This window comes from Catharus ustulatus, chromosome 2 (assembly GCF_009819885.2).
Source record: "Catharus ustulatus isolate bCatUst1 chromosome 2, bCatUst1.pri.v2, whole genome shotgun sequence".
NCBI lineage: Eukaryota > Metazoa > Chordata > Aves > Passeriformes > Turdidae > Catharus > Catharus ustulatus.
The window spans coordinates 60,347,185-60,364,646 of NC_046222.1; the positions used below are offsets into that span (position 1 = coordinate 60,347,185).

At 43.2% G+C, this 17,462-nt stretch overlaps 1 protein-coding gene across 2 annotated transcripts in view; it reads left to right on the top strand.

Moving 5' to 3' along the window:
- Positions 1-2,111: 2,111 nt before the first annotated feature.
- TSC22D1 (TSC22 domain family member 1) overlaps positions 2,112-17,462 on the top strand; it is a 91,859-nt gene continuing 76,508 nt past the window's right edge. Inside the window, exons 1-2 of one of the 2 annotated variants that reach the window (XM_033053271.1) lie at positions 2,112-2,606; positions 3,234-6,091. In XM_033053271.1, coding sequence (XP_032909162.1) covers positions 3,267-6,091 — 2,825 coding nt within the window. In that variant the 5' untranslated portion in view covers positions 2,112-2,606; positions 3,234-3,266. Of the gene's footprint in view, positions 2,607-3,224; positions 6,092-17,462 lie in introns of those variants that run through there. The other variant, XM_033053270.1, reaches the window with a different exon arrangement.

Here is a 17,462-nt window from a genome sequence, read left to right on the forward strand (position 1 = left end):
TGTAGACAGATTGTGGGCACCTTTGTGATGCTGTCCTGAAGTCTGTGAAGGCTACATGTAGGCAGCTCACTTTCAGGTAGGATGGTCTTTAACTATGGGCTTCTATCTGATTATCAGTTAAAAAAAAATACTGTCTTACCCCTGGAAAAGAAGAATCTTATTTAACTGTGTGTCAGTTGTTCTTTAGTGTCTGTACAAAGGCAGTAAGGAAGGAGCAAGGGTTACAAGTCTACCTTTCAGGTACCAGGAGACATGAGCTGAATGCCTGCATTCCAGATAAAAGGAATTAAACTGCAAAAGGCAGGGTTTTCTCAAAAGCCACCCATATCCCCACACCAAATGAGAGCTAGATAAGCAAGGTTAGCAGGGAGAGGCAAAATGTAAGGGTGAAATTCGGGAACAGGCAGCAAAGCTCTTACTGTGTGTGACCTTGAATCCTCGCCCTTTTCACAAAATGGAGCAAGAAAAGCAGCTTTTTAGTTCCTCAGTGATTAAATGCCACACGCTAAACATGGGAGACTCAAATCTCCTCTCTGCCTGAAGGAACTAACATTTACATCTCCCATAACAACTCTCTAATGACTCAGCTATATGATATAATACCTTGGACTCTCACAACTTTTTTTCCCATTAAAGCTCTACTACTCTTCCATATGTGCCAAAATATTCACCGCAGCAGGAGCCAAGCCCTGGTTTTTCTCCATGCCGTGTTGATTGTCCTGACCAGCGGGCTCAAGTCCTGCAAACACTTCACCATTCCCAGCAAGCCAGACCAATTTCAAAGCAGTGATTTGAGGCACCTCCTGCCTGCTCGTGGATTCCTCCATTTGGAGACAAGGCCATGCTGCCAGGGGTTGGGAATACGAGCAGCTTTCCAGGCATGGCACACACCCTATGTAGAAACAGGGCAGACGGTGCGAACCTGTCTCTGTAGGAATGCAGGACAACCCACCTATCGAGCTCTGAAAGTCCGGCTGGACTTCCTGGACAGTTCTGCTTCCAGGAGAGGTGGAGCAACACCAGTAGTGGGGATCCATTGGGCTGGATCCACGGTGGGGCCAGGAGATACCTGCCAGGCAGCTCTGTGCAAGCCAGCAGGCACAAGGGTGCAAAGGAAAATCTCCTGGCAGATATGTGTGCATCCAGTGTCCCTGGAGACCGGGAGGTTGCTGCTCACCGAAGGGGAGATGCCAGCTCCCTTTGGGATAGGATGGAATGGGATGGGACGGGAGCAGCCTCACCGTGGTGGGCGTGTTGAGCTTTGCCACCTGGCTCTGAGGATGCTGGCACTGGAACAGTGCAGGAAGGTCGCTTGATTTCACCTCGATCCCATTTAGTACGTTTTGAACGTTTGGTTTGCGTAGTGTTTTTATTTATTTATTTTTAATCAGTGCGTCCGCACGGTTCGTCTGGAGCTTTCATGAGAAGCTCTTACACACACACACACACACACACACACACACACAGACAGACACAGGCACATTGACACGCCGCATGTGGATGCGGATGAACGATTCCACCCGGGCATCGCTGCCTCGGCACCGGCGGTGCTGAGGGCGCCTGCGGGGCGGGCGGCGACCCCCGCCGGGGATGGGATGGGATGGGATGGGATGGAGCGGGGCACCGGGGCGAGCCGCCCGCCCCCGGCACAAAGGGAAAGGCGGCCCCGAACGAGGGGATGCGCGCACACTCCTTCCCATGCGCGGGGGAAGGAGCGGGCAGGAATATTCTGGACCAAGGGAGGGGAGGAAGGAGAGAAGGTGATGAATAACTTGAATAAATCTGCAGCGGAGCTGAGGGGGAGGGAGGCGGCGGTGGCAGGTCATGTGAGGCATAGTCATGCTGCGGGCAGAGAGGGGGCACCTGGCGGGTGCACGACGCGGCCGGGGAGGGGAAGGGGGGCCGCCCGCCATGGCCGTGGCCGCAGCCTCGCCCCCTCCCCAGCCGGGACACCCCCGCCCGCCGCGGGCTCGGCGCCGCTCGGCCATTTCCGCCACGCGAGCCGAGCCCTATTTCCGCCGGCCCCAGCCAGACGGGCTTTATGTCTGCCGGCGGGGCGCGCGTGCGCGCCGCCATCTTACGTTGTCTCTCGCCCGCCCTCCCCTTTGGCGAGCTCTCCCCTCCTCCCCCCCGCGGCGCCTCCTCCAGCGCTCCGTGAGGAGACGGGGCAGGCACAGGGAGGGAGAGACCCGCGGCGGCGGGGAAGCCGGGAGTAGACCCTGAGGGAAGAAAGGACGGGGCGGACGCACACGCGGGAGGAGGAGGAGGACGGATTCCAGGCGCGGTTCTGCGGAGGACGAGCGGGTGCCGCCTGTTATAAAGGGGGAGGAGGCGGCGGAGGGGGAAGGAAGAGCGTGCGGAGCGGAGCCTCCTCCAGAGACAGCCAGACACAGGGAGGAGAGAGAGGCTGCCTGGCTGGCTCCCCCTTCCTCCTCCCTCCCTCTCTCCTTTTCATGGACTCTCTTGTCGGGTTGCTGCTGCTGCTTTTCTTCCGTCCTTATTCCGTCTCTCTAATACCCAAAATGATTCAGCTCCATGGCTGCCACTGACGGGGATGTCCCTGCCCGGCTTAGCCTGCCGCTGCCGCCCTGCTGTGCGCCAGTCCTGTACGTATCCGCGCCTTCCTCCTCCTCCTACTACTAGGAGCGGTGATGGCGAGGGGCGCCGGCCGCCTCGCCGGGCTGCCCTGCGGGCCCGCCGGCTGCCCTCGCCCCGCCGAGGCGGGGACGGACGGAGGGAGGGAGGGCGGTGCTGCCGGCGAGCCGCGGCGGCCGGCGGAGCCTCCGCGGGGAGAAGGAAGGGGCTCGCCCCAGGGGCGGCCGGCTGGGTGCCCTCCCGGGTGAGGCGCAGTCGGGGGGCTGGGGAAGGGGGGGTGCGGCCGAGCACGGAGGTGGTGGTAGAAATCAAAGGGAGGCGGGGGGCAGGGTGGTAGGGAGAAAGAAAGTGAATGGCGGAGGATTGAAAGTGTCACATTCAGAGGCGGCGGAGGACCGGTGCTCGCCCCCTCCCTGTCTCGGAGGGGAGGAGGAGGGGAGGGAGGGGGGTGGTGGTGAGCGGCGGTGCCGAGCCGCCTCAGCCCGTGCGCTGCGGGAGTCGGGGGGGTTGTGCGTGGTGGTGTCTGCCCTGCCCTGAGCACACAGCTAACCGTGCGTGTGTGTGTATGTGTGTGTCTGTCTGTCTCTTTCCATACCGGGGGATTGCACTCTTAAAATACACCCGATACAATGCACCAGCCTGACTCAGCCGCAGACATTAGTGCTAGGAAGATGGCGCACCCGGCGATGTTTCCTAGAAGGGGCAGCAGCAGTAGCAGCGGCAGCAGCTGCGTTACTGCTCCCACTGCACCAGGTACCGGCGTTGGGAGCGCTGCCCTCTCCGCCGAGGATTATCAGCCGCCTTTGCTGGTCCAGCCGCCGCCTCCATCTCCTGCAGCAGCTTCAACAGCGGGTCCACAGCCGACACCCCCTCATCCACAAAGCCTGAACCTCCTCTCGCAGTCTCAGCTCCAGCCACAGCCCCTTGCACAGACTGGAGCTCAAATGAAAAAGAAAAGTGGCTTTCAAATTACCAGTGTGACCCCTGCTCAAATATCAGCTAGTATGAGCTCTAATAACAGCATAGCTGAGGATACGGAAAGCTACGATGACCTGGATGAGTCTCACACTGAAGACCTGTCATCTTCAGAAATCTTGGATGTGTCTTTATCCAGAGCCACTGATATGGGAGAACCTGAGAGGAGTTCTTCTGAAGAGACTCTAAATAACTTCCAAGAGGCAGAGACTCCTGGGGCTGTTTCTCCAAACCAGCCTCATCTTCCTCAGCAGCATGCTCCTCTGCCTCATCACCCACAGCAGAGTGTTGTGATCAATGGAAGTGTTCATCCCCATCATGTTCATCACCACCACCATCTTCACCACCACCATCATGGACACCATCATCCATCACATCCTGGGGTGGGTAGCGCCCCGATTTCTGGAGGACCACCGCCCAGTCCATCATTTAGAAAACTATCAACAACTGGAAGCTCTGACAATGTTATATCAACTGCACCAGTTTCTGCTGCATCATCCACTGGTTCCCCGGCATCTGCTGTGTCCAATATCCGCACTACAAGTACTCCTGGAAATTTAGGTATAAGTCCTGCTGCTGGAACTAGTACGTTAAATAATATTGGTGGTGGTAGTTCTAGTGTGGCAAGCAATGTGCTTGGTACTATTAATTTAAGCAACATCATGAGTACTGGTAATGTAAATGCTTTGTCTGGAGCTAGCAGCAATGCTAATGTGAATATCTTGAGTGGTGTTGGCAATGGTACGAGTGCTTCCTCTAGTGTCATTAACAATGTTACTAATCCAACTGCAGGAATGGCAGTGGGATCAAGCCAGCAGCAACCTGCATCTGGCACGTCAAGGTTTAGGGTTGTAAAATTAGATTCTAGTTCTGAACCTTTCAAAAAAGGTAGATGGACATGCACTGAATTCTATGATAAAGAAAACACTGTTGCAGTTTCGGAGGGAGTAGCAGTAAACAAAGCAGTAGAGACGATAAAACAAAACCCGCTTGAAGTGACTTCTGAAAGGGAGAGCACCAGTGGGAGTTCTGTTAGCAGCAATGTAAGCACACTGAGTCACTATACAGAAAGTGTGGGAAGTGGAGAAATGGGAGCACCTACTGTGGTACAGCAGCAAGCATTTCAAGGTGTGGGTCCACAGCAGATGGATTTTAGCAGTGCTGCTCCTCCAGCAATTCCAGCATCTAGTATACCACAGAGTGTTTCTCAATCACAGCTTGCACAAGTCCAGCTGCATTCTCAAGAAGTAAACTATCCACAGCAGAAGCCAGGGGTCCAACCTCCTGCACAGGCCAGTCTAACCACTGTTACTGGGGTTCAGCCAGCTCCAGTTAATATACTAGGTGTATCCCCATCTCTGGGCCACCAGCAGCCTGCCCTTCAGAGCATGGCTCAACAGCAGTTGCCGTATTCTCAGCCGGCACAGCCTGTGCAGACTTTGCCAGTGGTGCAGCAGCAGCAGTTGCAGTACGGACAGCAACAGCAGCAGCAGCCAGTTCCTTCGCAGATGGCCGCGGGTCACGTTAAGGCGGTGAACCAAAACTCTGTCACAGGGGCTATGCCAGACTACATTCAACATCAGCAGATCCTTCAGACTCCAGCCCCTGCCATGCAGCCGGGTTCTACAGGAGTAGGAGCTGGGCAACCGGTTCCTGTTGCCCAGGCACAGGGCATGCAGCCTTCAGTGCAAGCGCATCCAGCTGCTGCCCCAGCTCAGCCTGTTGCACATGCTCCAGCAGCAATACCAGGTGTAGCTGCCAGTGGTCAAATGCTAAATGTTGGGCAGCAAGGAAGTGTAGCTGCTGTGGTGCAACCACCATCTGCTACAAACCAAATTCCACCTCCAGTTATGCCATCATCAGCTGCTCCTCCATCTTCCCAAGTAGTGCAGCCTGTGCAGACAGGAATAATGCAACAGGGATTACAGGCTAGTGCTACAGGCCTTCCTCAACAAATGGTCATTGCTCAGCAAAACACCTTGTTACCTGTACAGCCACAGGCACAAGGAGTGGAATCTGTAGTCCAAGGGATGACTGGCCAGCAGCTGCCTGCGGTAAGCCCTATACCCTCTGCTAGTACTGTTCCTGCACCAAGTCAAGCTGCTTCAGCTGTGCCTCCTGGCATACCTTCTGCTTCTGTAGGTTTGGGACAGCCACAGAATATAGCACAGGGTTCGGCTGTGCAGAATGGCAATTTGGCTCAAAGTGTAAGTCAGCCTCCCTTGATATCAACAAGTATAGGTATGCCAGTGGCACAGAGTGTGCCACAGCAGATGCCACTAAGCTCTACCCAGTTCCCTGCACAATCACTAGCTCAGTCCATTGTAAGCCAAATCGAAGATGGCAGACGCCCTACAGAACCTTCCTTGGTGGGTTTACCTCAAGCTGCCGGCGTCGAGAGCGGTGGTGGAGCATCGGCCGCTTCAGATGGCGGTAGCAGCAGCATGCCGTCCTCGGCGTCCCTCTTCCCGCTGAAGGTGCTGCCCTTGACAACGCCTCTTGTAGATGGTGAGGATGAGAGGTAAGACTGCCTGTGACTTTATTAAAAGATGGACTCTCTGATAGTTTGATTTGCACTAACTTGCAGGTCTTGTTACAGCCATTCTGTGAAATGAAGCAGTGTGATGTCTCTGTCTAATTTAAATACTATTTCTCAGGTCTCAGCACATGCAGATATTGTATTAAAGGACTTGTTTTTCTCTTGAGGGTGTGGGTTGTATTGATTATGCTTTGAAACTACTGTGTGGATAAATTGTGCTTAGCAGTCTGTTTAGTGTGTGTATTCCCATTGTGTTGAGGAAGACAAGAATGCTCTAGAGTGTGGGTATACTAGTGGTGATTGCAGTTTAGATTATGTATTATATGGAAATAATATTTATTCTCAGGTATATTTTTTTTTTCACAAACCTAGACTTCATCCTGCCTCAACTTCTCTTTTTAAAGTGTTCACTTTACTAAGGTTGAACCAGTTGTGAGTCTGTGGTGTGTTTAAAACCTCTTTGACAGCCAAGTGATGCTTTAAGCAAATGAGTATGGTGGAATAAGGGATGTTCAGCAACATTGTTGTGGCTTTTTGACTTGATCCTGGGGTACTTTTGGTCTTGATGGTGTTGCTTCAAAGCAGTAACGCATGGTGGGATCCGCTCAGGCCTGCTGAAGGGTGGTGAACCTTTGAATCTCGTGCACCAATTCTGTGCAGATGGAGTAAGAAAACTGCATATTTTTTCCCTGTTTTCACCAGTTTTCAAACTACATGTATTCTGTCACTTACACCTTGTCAAGTAAATGACCACTGCCTGGTCTTAATAGTACATGCATGTGAATATTCTCATTTCTTTGACAGTGTGTGCAGAGAAGTTGAGACCATTGTGTGTGCAGGCTGAATTGATTGAAACATCAGTTGTAAAGTGTGATGGTTTGATATTAATTGTGTGTGGATAGTCCTCAATGTGTTAAGGACCTCTTGTGATATGGGTTTACAAGTGGCTCAGAAGACTGGTGCTTCTTCCAAAGGCCTTCCTGTCTAAGAAGATACATTAATGAGAGAAGTAACTTTTAAGATAAATAACCCTCCTTGGGAATGTGAAGTGGGACAGAAAACACTAGTGAAACTGAGACTAGGGTGAGGAGATAAAATAAGGCACTAAACACAAGGTGGGGAAGATGCCATTAGCAATTGGAGGTGAAGCACTTTTGAAATACCTTCGTGGTGCCATAACTTAAATCAAGAATAATACCAGTGGCCAGATTTTATTAATTTTTTTAATATAATGGGTTGCTGGGAGAGGCTGGATTCTATTCTTAATATTGAAAATCCTAACTCTATCAGCAGTGTCTGATTATGTTGATCATAAGGTGTTGACTGCCATAGTGGCTTTCATCACATCTTTCTAAGATGCCAAAGAACTGTAATGAGTAGCAGCTTGTCTTCCAGGAGTGCTAGAAGACAAGTTCCAACACTGTTGCATTCTGATTATGTTTTTTTAGTCAATAAGTACTTGAAGGTGGTAGAAGACAGATTGAGGTGTTAAAGCAAACAGTGTCACCATTATGCTACTAGCAATTTTTGAGAAATGTTTTTAGGTTTTCTTCTGTTTGAATTTTGTAAATCAAGACACTGATCCTTCTCTTCACGGGTCCCACTGGTGTTTGGTGGAGTCATTAGTTTTTGTTGTGTGGTTGTTTTTTGGTTTTGTTTTCTTCTCTCAGCCAAAAAATCTCTGTAAGCTTTCAGGGGATCCTAGCTGAGCAGGAGAATTGTAAGCTTATTGATACTCATTGTTTTGGAAAATGAGATCTAGAATATGTCCGTACCCTGATTTTAAAAGCGTATGTTAACAGTTTGACATGATTGGTAGTTTTTCCAGAGTGTTTAAATCCCTCAGGGTAACAATAGCCAGAAATACCTTCTTCCTCTGTTGTTTCGCTAGCCAAAGATCACATCCTTTCTTCTCCCATGCACATTGCATCTTTGTTCAATCTGTCATCTCCAGGTAGACTCCACTTTTGTTTAGCTGCAGTTGGAAAACCATTTATGTTCTTTACAGAAAGCAGGATATGACTCTATTAAACGGAGACCAGAAATAATTGAGGGGTTTTTTGCATGGCAGTAATGGCCAGGTCACTTCTGTGTACATTCAGAGAATTTACAGCAGCACGTCTCCTATGTATTTGTATGTGACGTTAAAAACCTGTTTCTGCTTCCAGGGGATCTCGGGGCAGGGTACTTCTACTGCGATCTCCACTGGAATTTTGGGCTGGATCTTAGTTTGTTACTAAAGGCAGTGCAAGATACATCGTTATTCTGCTTGACTCCCCATTTTTCTGGCCTTGGGATCTCTCTAGTTACTTTTTTTTGCTGGTTTGTTAGATTATCCCCTCTTTCACAGGAGGTAAAGGGTAGTGTATTGTAAAAGGGTGTAAGCATTTCAGAAGCAGGTGTATTGTAAATATATATGTGTGTTTGAAATCCCCGTTTCTCTCGGTGTTATCTGCACATACATCACTGAAGATTTCTATCAATACATCCCAAGGGATTCTAAACCTGGCAAAGGAAAAGGTAGGAGAAAAGAAGAGAGTGATGACATAATTGGGCCAGCGAAGAAGCTGTAAAATTCCATTTAGCGTGCGTTTGAAGAAACATCTGACCCATGTAATACCTTGTATAGATTAACTCCCAGCTCTCCTTAAACCTGTATGTAACTGTGTTTAAGGCCGTGCCAGTATCTTTAAGTCTGTTCAGTTTTTAGAACACCATTTGCAGCTCTTTCTATGCCTGTTATCAGGGCATGGCCTTTTAAATATAGACAGCGTGGAGTGTATCTGCTTTGAGAACCGTATCCTTTATTTCCCCGGTATGAATGACTTATTTCAAGTCATAGTGAAGATTAGATATTAAAAATGAGCTGCTTGGCAGAATGCCATATGGAAAATTAATTTGCAAATGTTAATAAATAAAGAGGATACAAATCATACTCTTTGTGTATTTAAAAAAACCAAAACCAATCAAACTGCTGAACAAAAAACCCCAATAAAAATTGCCAAACACCCGTAGTTCTTCTGACTAGTGTTTCTTGAGCCTGTTGGGTATGCCATAGATGTTTGTGTGTTGGTAGTTTCATCATCTCTGAATTTTTTGGCCTACAAAAATGCAGACCAGTTTTTTTTTGTTGTTAAATACATTTTTTTTCCTTCTCCTTAGCTTGAGCCGTGGTATAGACTCAGTGAATAGTTCTTAATAGTTTCTTGGCTTTGGAGTGGTTACCTTAATTTATTCACTGTAGTTATTGAATCTTGCTAATTTTAGACATGGTCTTTTGAGTTTAGAATTTCATCTTTAGAACTGTAGGGCAGGATATCTTTTATTTTCACATGTTTATTATTAAGCATGGATAATTAAGCATGGAAGAATGCATATTGATATCACAGTGAATCTTTTTTTGTATTTGTACTTAGGATTGAAAAATCAGTTTTACATCTTAGTAGACAATGTTTTGCTGTGCAGGCTTGCAATAAGATTTTGTATGGACTTAGATTATTTTTAAATGTAAAGTGAAGACATTACAAGTTAATGTATTTTATAGTGTTTATAAAGGCTGCTATAAGTGAATTTAAAAGTAACTTAATCTGAAGTGTTGTTTGTCATTACTCAAAAGCAGATTTTGTGAATGAAGGATAAGAGAGCTAGTCACTACATCCCTGACCTTGACAACATTTCCCGTAGAATTGTTTGCATTCTTTAGGCTGGTGCAAGTTGTGTTCACCTGTTTGTGCATGTCATCCAACGAAGCTGAAGAGAAAAGAGAAAAAGATAATGGGTAAAGACAAAACAGGCATAGAGATTTAAAATATTTGTTATTATCTGACAATCTCATTATTTTTAAGAGAAATTTTTACTAGAAGATCCCTTTAGAAATGTTTTATTGTGTAGGTTGTGTGTTTTGGCTTGTTACTAAGTTTGTAGAGGGGCTGGAAGATTAAAGCCGAACATGAGAATCAAAAGGCCTGTGAGTGGCCTTTGAGAAATCTCTAGCAATAGTAACTAGTACTAGATTGTAAAGTGAAGTACAGTCAGGAGGCTGGATTAATGTTCATGTATGCAGCTGTGTTGTGGAAAGGTTGACCAGGTACAAGTAAGATTTTTACAGATGTAGTTCAATACTCTTTGAAGATTTTAGTAAGCAGTAGAGAATGAAGTAAGGTAGAACTGGAAGCTTCAATTATATTTTTGGTGCAGTAACTGTTTTGCATACTTACTTTGTTTTTGTAAGTGGCTTTGGAGTTTATATGGGCTTTCTTGTTTGTTGAAAGTTTTACTGCTCTGTATTTGGTGAGAAAGGGAATAGATACTTTACAACACAGGCTCTCTGGTGGATTAGCATAGATTTGTAGCTATTTTTTTTTTTACTTGAATCTTAGGGACACTGGCATTTTTTTTTGTATTGCAGATTTTAAACTTGCTTCATAGTCTTGCCACCATTTTGAAAACCATGATTTGTGTTCTAGGAGATTAATTGTTAAAAAAATCTGTTCACATCTTCAGTTGAGCTTTCTGTGGAACTTGGAACTGTGGAACTCACTAATGGCAAGTCAAGTGACTAGAAACAGAGAACTTTGATGGAGAAAATGTGTTTGCTGTTGTGTCATGCTGACAAGTTGAGTTTCTCACGTTATCTGATGGACTAAAAGACTTGTTGTTAGTGGAATTGACTTTTTTAGTTCTGCTCTAAGTAAAGAACAATGAGGAATTTAGGGTCTGCACCTTCTGTGTCAGCTGACCCAACTGTAGGTGGCAATACCTTTTTTGATGGAGCTTTTCCTGGTGTCTTTTACAGATGCGTTTTCTGCACATCATAATACACTTTGAACTCAGGTTTGCTGCAGTGCTTTGCATTGCATTGTCTTTCAAGACAGGAAGAACCAACAGATACCAGGGAGTTGTAAAAGCATTAATTTAACACTTAAGGCAGATACTGAGAAATTAATCTCTTCAACTGATTTCCCAAAGTCATTCCTTAGCGCTGCTGTTTTGGTTCCTCTTTGGAGCAGTGCATAAATATGAAACCATCTATGCATATGTATTTGAAAATGAGCAAACAAGATTTTGAAGTATTTAATGTTGAAAAACAATCTTTGTTGCTGTCTCAGGATTTGCATTCTTTACAGGCTTATCTGAAAATTATAATTAAACCCACTGACAAATGGATTGGTAGGGAAGTGTTTCAACCTTCACAAGTTACTGTGATCGAGATAATGGGGAACAGAATAATGACTCTATCAGTCAGTGGTAAGCTAGCAAAATTAGCAGAGTGGGAGGGGAAAATAATTAAAAAACAAACACCACCATCCCCTCCAAAAAACCCTAAACAAGCAATCAACTCCAGCCCAACCTAGCAACCCCCAATATGTTAATGTATCTTTCTTAGACATAAATAAGAAGGCATATGGTTAGCATACCTATGTTACAAAAAGACCACCCTATAACCTATTCATCTTGCAGATGCTAATAACGTAAGTAAGCCTTTTCAGACCTCTCTTATCAGCTTAGGAAGGACATCAAATTGTAAACAGTTGGCTAGCGTGGTCTTTTAAACAAAAAACTGCACACACCTGAATATCAGTGCAATTATAGCAAGTGTATTCTTGGTATGACCTTTCTGGGAATAGTTTCTGATCTGGGTTTGCAGTGTGATGTAGGTGAAACATAAAAATCACTAAAAAAGTATAGTGTGTCTTTGTTCTCATTGATTTAATGTACTGGTTCTTTTTCTGTTCTTTTGATTAATTTATGAGACTAGTATCTGCTGTGTGTAATATGTACTATGCTTTAACAAATGACTAGAAACTTCTCAAAGTGGGCCTATAGCTTTCATTTACTGCATTTATGCCACCAAAAGCAGTGCTATTAAGGCTAACTAAGGGTAAGATTATTCAGTAAATTATTTCATGGTAATGATCACTGTAAATAAGAAACTAGTTTATTCTCAGCATGGTTGTACAGGAAACCATAGCCTAAAGCTAAGATGGAAAGAGTTTCTGAGTGACTGGAGATACAGCACTTTATTTTAGCCTGTTCTAAAGCATTCAGACTTAGGAATTGCATGATGGAACTGCAGCATAATTATGGTATCAAATTGGAGCACCTGATCATCCTTCTGGCTTTAATGTCTGGGAACACTTTAACTCTTTGTCTGCTTTTGGAATTTGCTAACAAAGACAGTAATTGTGCTAAAGTCAGTGGTGTAGAAATCCTTATCAGCTCATTTTGTGCAAGCCTCCAAACACCTATTGTGCATTGTCAGTGTTGGAAGCAGGATTTGCTTTGTGGTTGCAGTTATAGGCAGAAGTCTCCATCTTCCACTGAAGCTGAATTGACTTTCCCAAGAGAGATATTTAGAGGTTATAAATGGCAGGCAGGCAGGGATTGTGATGATGCCATACATGCAAGTATGGCTGTGGTAGTTTGGGTGTTCTATCATTGTTGGTTACTTTGTGGACTAAGTGACTTGCTGGTACCTACGATTTTGGTGCTGTACAGAGATGAAGACTGATACTCGTCATGTTCAAACTCATCCTTACGCTTTTGTAATGGGAACTTGTACAATTTTATGAAATTTTTTGTACTTCTAAAAGTAAGATCTTTAATGTGTTTTGGTAAAACGGAAAAGTCGCAGTAAATTTTTTCAGTTTTCTTTGAGCAAACAATTACTTTGATTATACTTCCTTTAAATTATTTTTGCATTACTGTGTACCAGAAATTACTCTCGAGTTTATTTCTACTCTTCTCCACTGCGTTTTGTTAGGTGTTTGTCCCTCATGTTTAATGGCTTATTATGCTACTTTGAGGTGTTAATGAGGCTTCCTATACTGATGACCTTTGACAATCAGGATGTAAATTTAAGAATCATAGGCATTCAGGCTTGAAGTTCTTGTCCCAGTTTCTGTTTCTTCTTGCAGTGCAGGGTTAGTGATGGTCCAGAACAGTAAAAATAACTTTTCTTTGTTCAACAGAGAATGGCTACCAAAGCAAACTACTCTTTCTGATTAGAGCCTTCCTTGCTGACACTTACAGGTATCGTATGGACTGAAATGGGTATAGAATTTTGAAAATGTACCAGAAGAACAGAGTAAGAAGTAAAGTAGTTGGAGGGTTTTGTTTATCATTATGGCTTGGAAATGTAACACAGTTTTGGAGCCTACTGTAGTCCTCGAAGAGCTACAAATGCATTTACCACTGATGCTATTCTTTTCCTCAAGGAAATTCTCAGAAAATGGATTTGTAGTTGTTTTAATGAAATTTCAAGGGTTATCTTGTTCATCTGTTTACATGCTCTTGAGTGTGGTGGTGAAGTACCATTTTATAAATTGCTAGAACAGGCAGCAGAGAGTCTTCTCTAAGTCTAGACTTAGAGATTAACTTACTGATAGGTGAATGGGACCACAGTCTGTAAAAAAATACAGGGCCCACTTCTAGTAAGGCGTAGATTTGATAGCAACTGGAAGTTGGCTGTAGAATGTTTTATAACTTTCTGCTCAAGTTTGTTAAATGACTCAGCCAGGTGTATTGTTTGAGCTTCTGTGTGATTTAAGTATTTTTCCAGCCTTCTTGTTTTTGTCTTTTCTCTTTTCCTTTTTTTTGGGGTTTTGTTTTGTTTTTGGTTTTGTTTGGTTTTTTGTTTGTGTGTGTTTGGTTCTAATTAGCATGGGTATCAGCAGGAAGTTTTCAGGACTGTAGTTTCTTGGTGTGTTACTGTGTTTTGAACTTTTTCAGCAGCTGTTTAAGCAACAGTGTCAAAGTACTGTGCTAAGTACTAGGGATAGTACTGAGAGCTGCTGAAAATGTGGATACACATTCAACAATAGTCTTAGCATCTTAATGCATTTAATAATAGGGTTCTTTTTTACTACAGTACTGCAGTGTAGCTCTTAATGATGACTTACACAGGTAACATAATTTCAGCATGCAGTGCTATTACTGTGTGGCTGTTTCTTTATTCTCAGTGTTACATTTGGCTCATTCCTCCTGTGAGATCACAAGGTGTGGATCAAATGTAAGTTACACCATCTTTTTACAGATGTTGTTAATCTTTTATTTGTAATCCATTGTCTTGTGGGTCCTAGTTATTGATAACTGAGTGTTAATTATCTTTGGTGGTTGCATATCTAGTCAGTAGTCCCTTTTAGTTGCGTGAAGTGTTGTGAATTTGGTATCCATTAAGAGTTGATTATGCTGGTTTATAAATGGTGTTTTCCTTGAAATCCTTGTAAACAAATGTAAGCTATAGAAATAACCCTTAATGTTTCTCCAGTAGCTTTGAAGTCTGTGCAACGTAGAGGGATGAAATCCCTGTCAAGATGAGAGAAAATTTAAATGCCTCTTAAGCTTCCTCTGACCTTCATTTCACCCAAATCCATCACGGTCATGGATAGATGACAGAGAAAGATGACTGACAGTCAATTTATATATAAGAAACTGTAGAAATCAAAAAGTCAGAATGTAACCATACTAAATTTCTATTTCTATATATTTAATGCTCTTATAGCATATATAAGGAAGACTGTGATTAAAAATTAACCCAGTAATTCACGTATGATTGCTTTGATGTCTGTTGTGACTGCAGTTTTGAAATACTTTTCTTTTTAACGAAAAGCAAGCAAAAATTTTTCAGACAGAATCTGAATAATGAGTGACTTGTTTGGCATATATTGCCACTGAGCTGGGATAAGCAAAGGAAAAAAAAGGCTTCTGTAGATTTCCTGGAAGATTATTTTAAGCTTCATAATTTTACTGGATGTATGTGTGTTGAAATATCATAATGTGTTTTTGTACCATATGAAAGATTCCATATTTTTCTAAGGAACTCTGTCTGTGGACTATAAACAGCATTTTAATTTGTGCTTCCAGATTGAGCCTGACAGAAGTGGAATGCTTTTCTTTCCCTTTAGGATTTTGTGAGGGCTGATGCTGTAATGTCTGCCATATAGAAAGGAATGTAAGAAGAAGCAGAACAGCTTAGGATGTTTCGTGATTATTGTGCTTGTGTCAATTTGTGCATGGTATTAATTGTCATTCTCCCGTGATGTCACTGTCATTCAGATTATAAGCATCTCTGAAATCTGTCAAGGAAGGATTTTATAGTAATAATTAGTTTATACTTAGCATTATGGTTGTTTGTTATTGACTGTTCAGTGAAGGATCTTGACCTGGCCATAACATGAAATGTCTCCTAAATCTGGATTAATCCTTTGGTCTGAAATTTTTAATGTTCCTTATCTTTATTTATGCACATGAGAATATATAAAGTTTTTTTTAAATAAAATGACCTGAAACAAACCTACTGGTGAAAGAATGAGCAGTTGCTGCTTTTACACTCTCATTTCTTGCAGTCCAACAAAATAAGACCAGGTGAAAATAAAATAAAAGGAACCATGAGTTAATGACTACGTAGTTTAAGTACTTGTTAAATAATTTACTGTAGCACCCAAATGAATTCAAGGTATAAATGTACCTCTTTAATCTGCTGAATGAGGTTATTATGTTAAGAATGGATCAGCATATTGCACTGCCAAGTGTTCTTTAGTAGGCCTAATATCCCAAATTGGGTGAAATGTCGAATTGCTCATAAATGTTCAGGGATTGGTGTAGGATGTGCATGTGCCTCCATTTTATTTTTTTCTTTCCAAGTGTATGAGACTCCTTCCAGTTCTGTAATTGGTTGTGGAAAAGAGGAGTTTCTGAGCCTGTATTTGATTGGAGAGAGAGGAGGGAGGGTAGAAGGTGTGAAAGAAATGTTCGTGATGCTTGTTTTCTTTCTCTTCTTTCTTTCTGTTGGGGAAAGGGATTTTAATTTTTGAAATACTGTCAGGCATGCAGTGTGTCAGTCAAGTATATGCAGTTATTGGCAATCCAGCCTCTTCCTATTTTTGGGAAAGCAGCTAAAAGGCCTTGTTGTGAATTGGTGCTCTGCTTTGCTGGCTGCTTTATAACAAAGAGCAGAAAAGATAATGTTGAAGGACTTGGTGTCTGATGTCCGTACAACTTCTGAAGTGATTGTAAGATGGTGATGCTTTGAAGCGGGCGAAATCCTAGATATTTTTAGTGGTTTATAGAAAAACAGAGCAACAAAGCAGGATTAGTAATCTCTGTGTTCTTGTGGAGTTGTACCCTGTTAATAATGAAGTGTATCATCTCTGGAATAGCACTGCACTGTAAATTGTTTGAGCTGCCATTTCCCCCTGAAGGTGCGGGTCAACCTCTTGAGTTTTCACCCACTGCCCTTGGGGTGTGTAGATCTGTAGTGTTGTGCTTAGTGTTGGAGGTGGAGAAGAAACTGAGCAGTCTTGTTAGTTCACTGGAATTTAACATGTAAATGGAAGATAATTATTTGCATCAAGATACTTTCAGCTTCTAGAGCACTGTAATCTTTGGAAGGGGAAAAAGAAATACTAGCATGTTATAGCAGACAGGTGTAGTTATCTTCACCTTCTGCATTTGTATAACCGTCAGAATCCAATATGGAGTCTTCATTATGTGTGTTTACTGTCCAAATTCTTAAAATATTTAGGACTGTTTTTTTTTAATTCCTGTGAAGTTATTGAATAAAAATATTTTCTCTGAAAAAGTTATCCAGAGAATTTTGTAAAGGACATTGAAATTGTCTGAAGTGATTATACGTATTTTCAAATAGTGGCTTGTCTTGATACTTAGATGTTTAAGTATTTAAGCATGCCATGTAATCCTTCCTCTTAATACTTTTTATCTCGGGAGATGTTTCCTCCTATTACAACCTCTGAACATGATAGACTAAACCATTCATGTTTCAGAAACATGTACATTTTATAACTATCTAAAACGTTCTAATTATTTTTATATTACAAGAACAACAATAAAGAACAAAGAAGCACCCAAGCTCTGGGATGTCTTTTTGTTAAATGATGAATTTTATATAATATGTTAGCCAGAAGATAGGTCAATATAAGAGCCATGCAGTTACCTAAATTCCAGACATCCATCCTTCTAGTTTGGCTTTAAAATCCTATGATTATATGAATTTACTGGTACTCTTTAAAAATGCTTTCTCGAAGTTGTTGTGAGGTTGCTCTGGATTAGGTCTATAGCCTTTGTGATTGCAGACGAATTTTCTCATGCTTTTGTTACTGTGTATTCATCAAATGATGTTGCCATGTAACTGTGCACAACTTGGCATAGGCAGCTTGGCAGTGTGAGGTCTGTGCTTTTATTTGGTCAAGTATAAGTTTTGGTTGTCTGTGGCAGACTATTATATATATATGTAGAGTTTCTGTAAATTATATACTGGAAGTTCTTAAACAATGCATTTTCCACTAAAAACTTCGATTTTCTTGGCTACCATTCTTAAAAATTATAATTATAT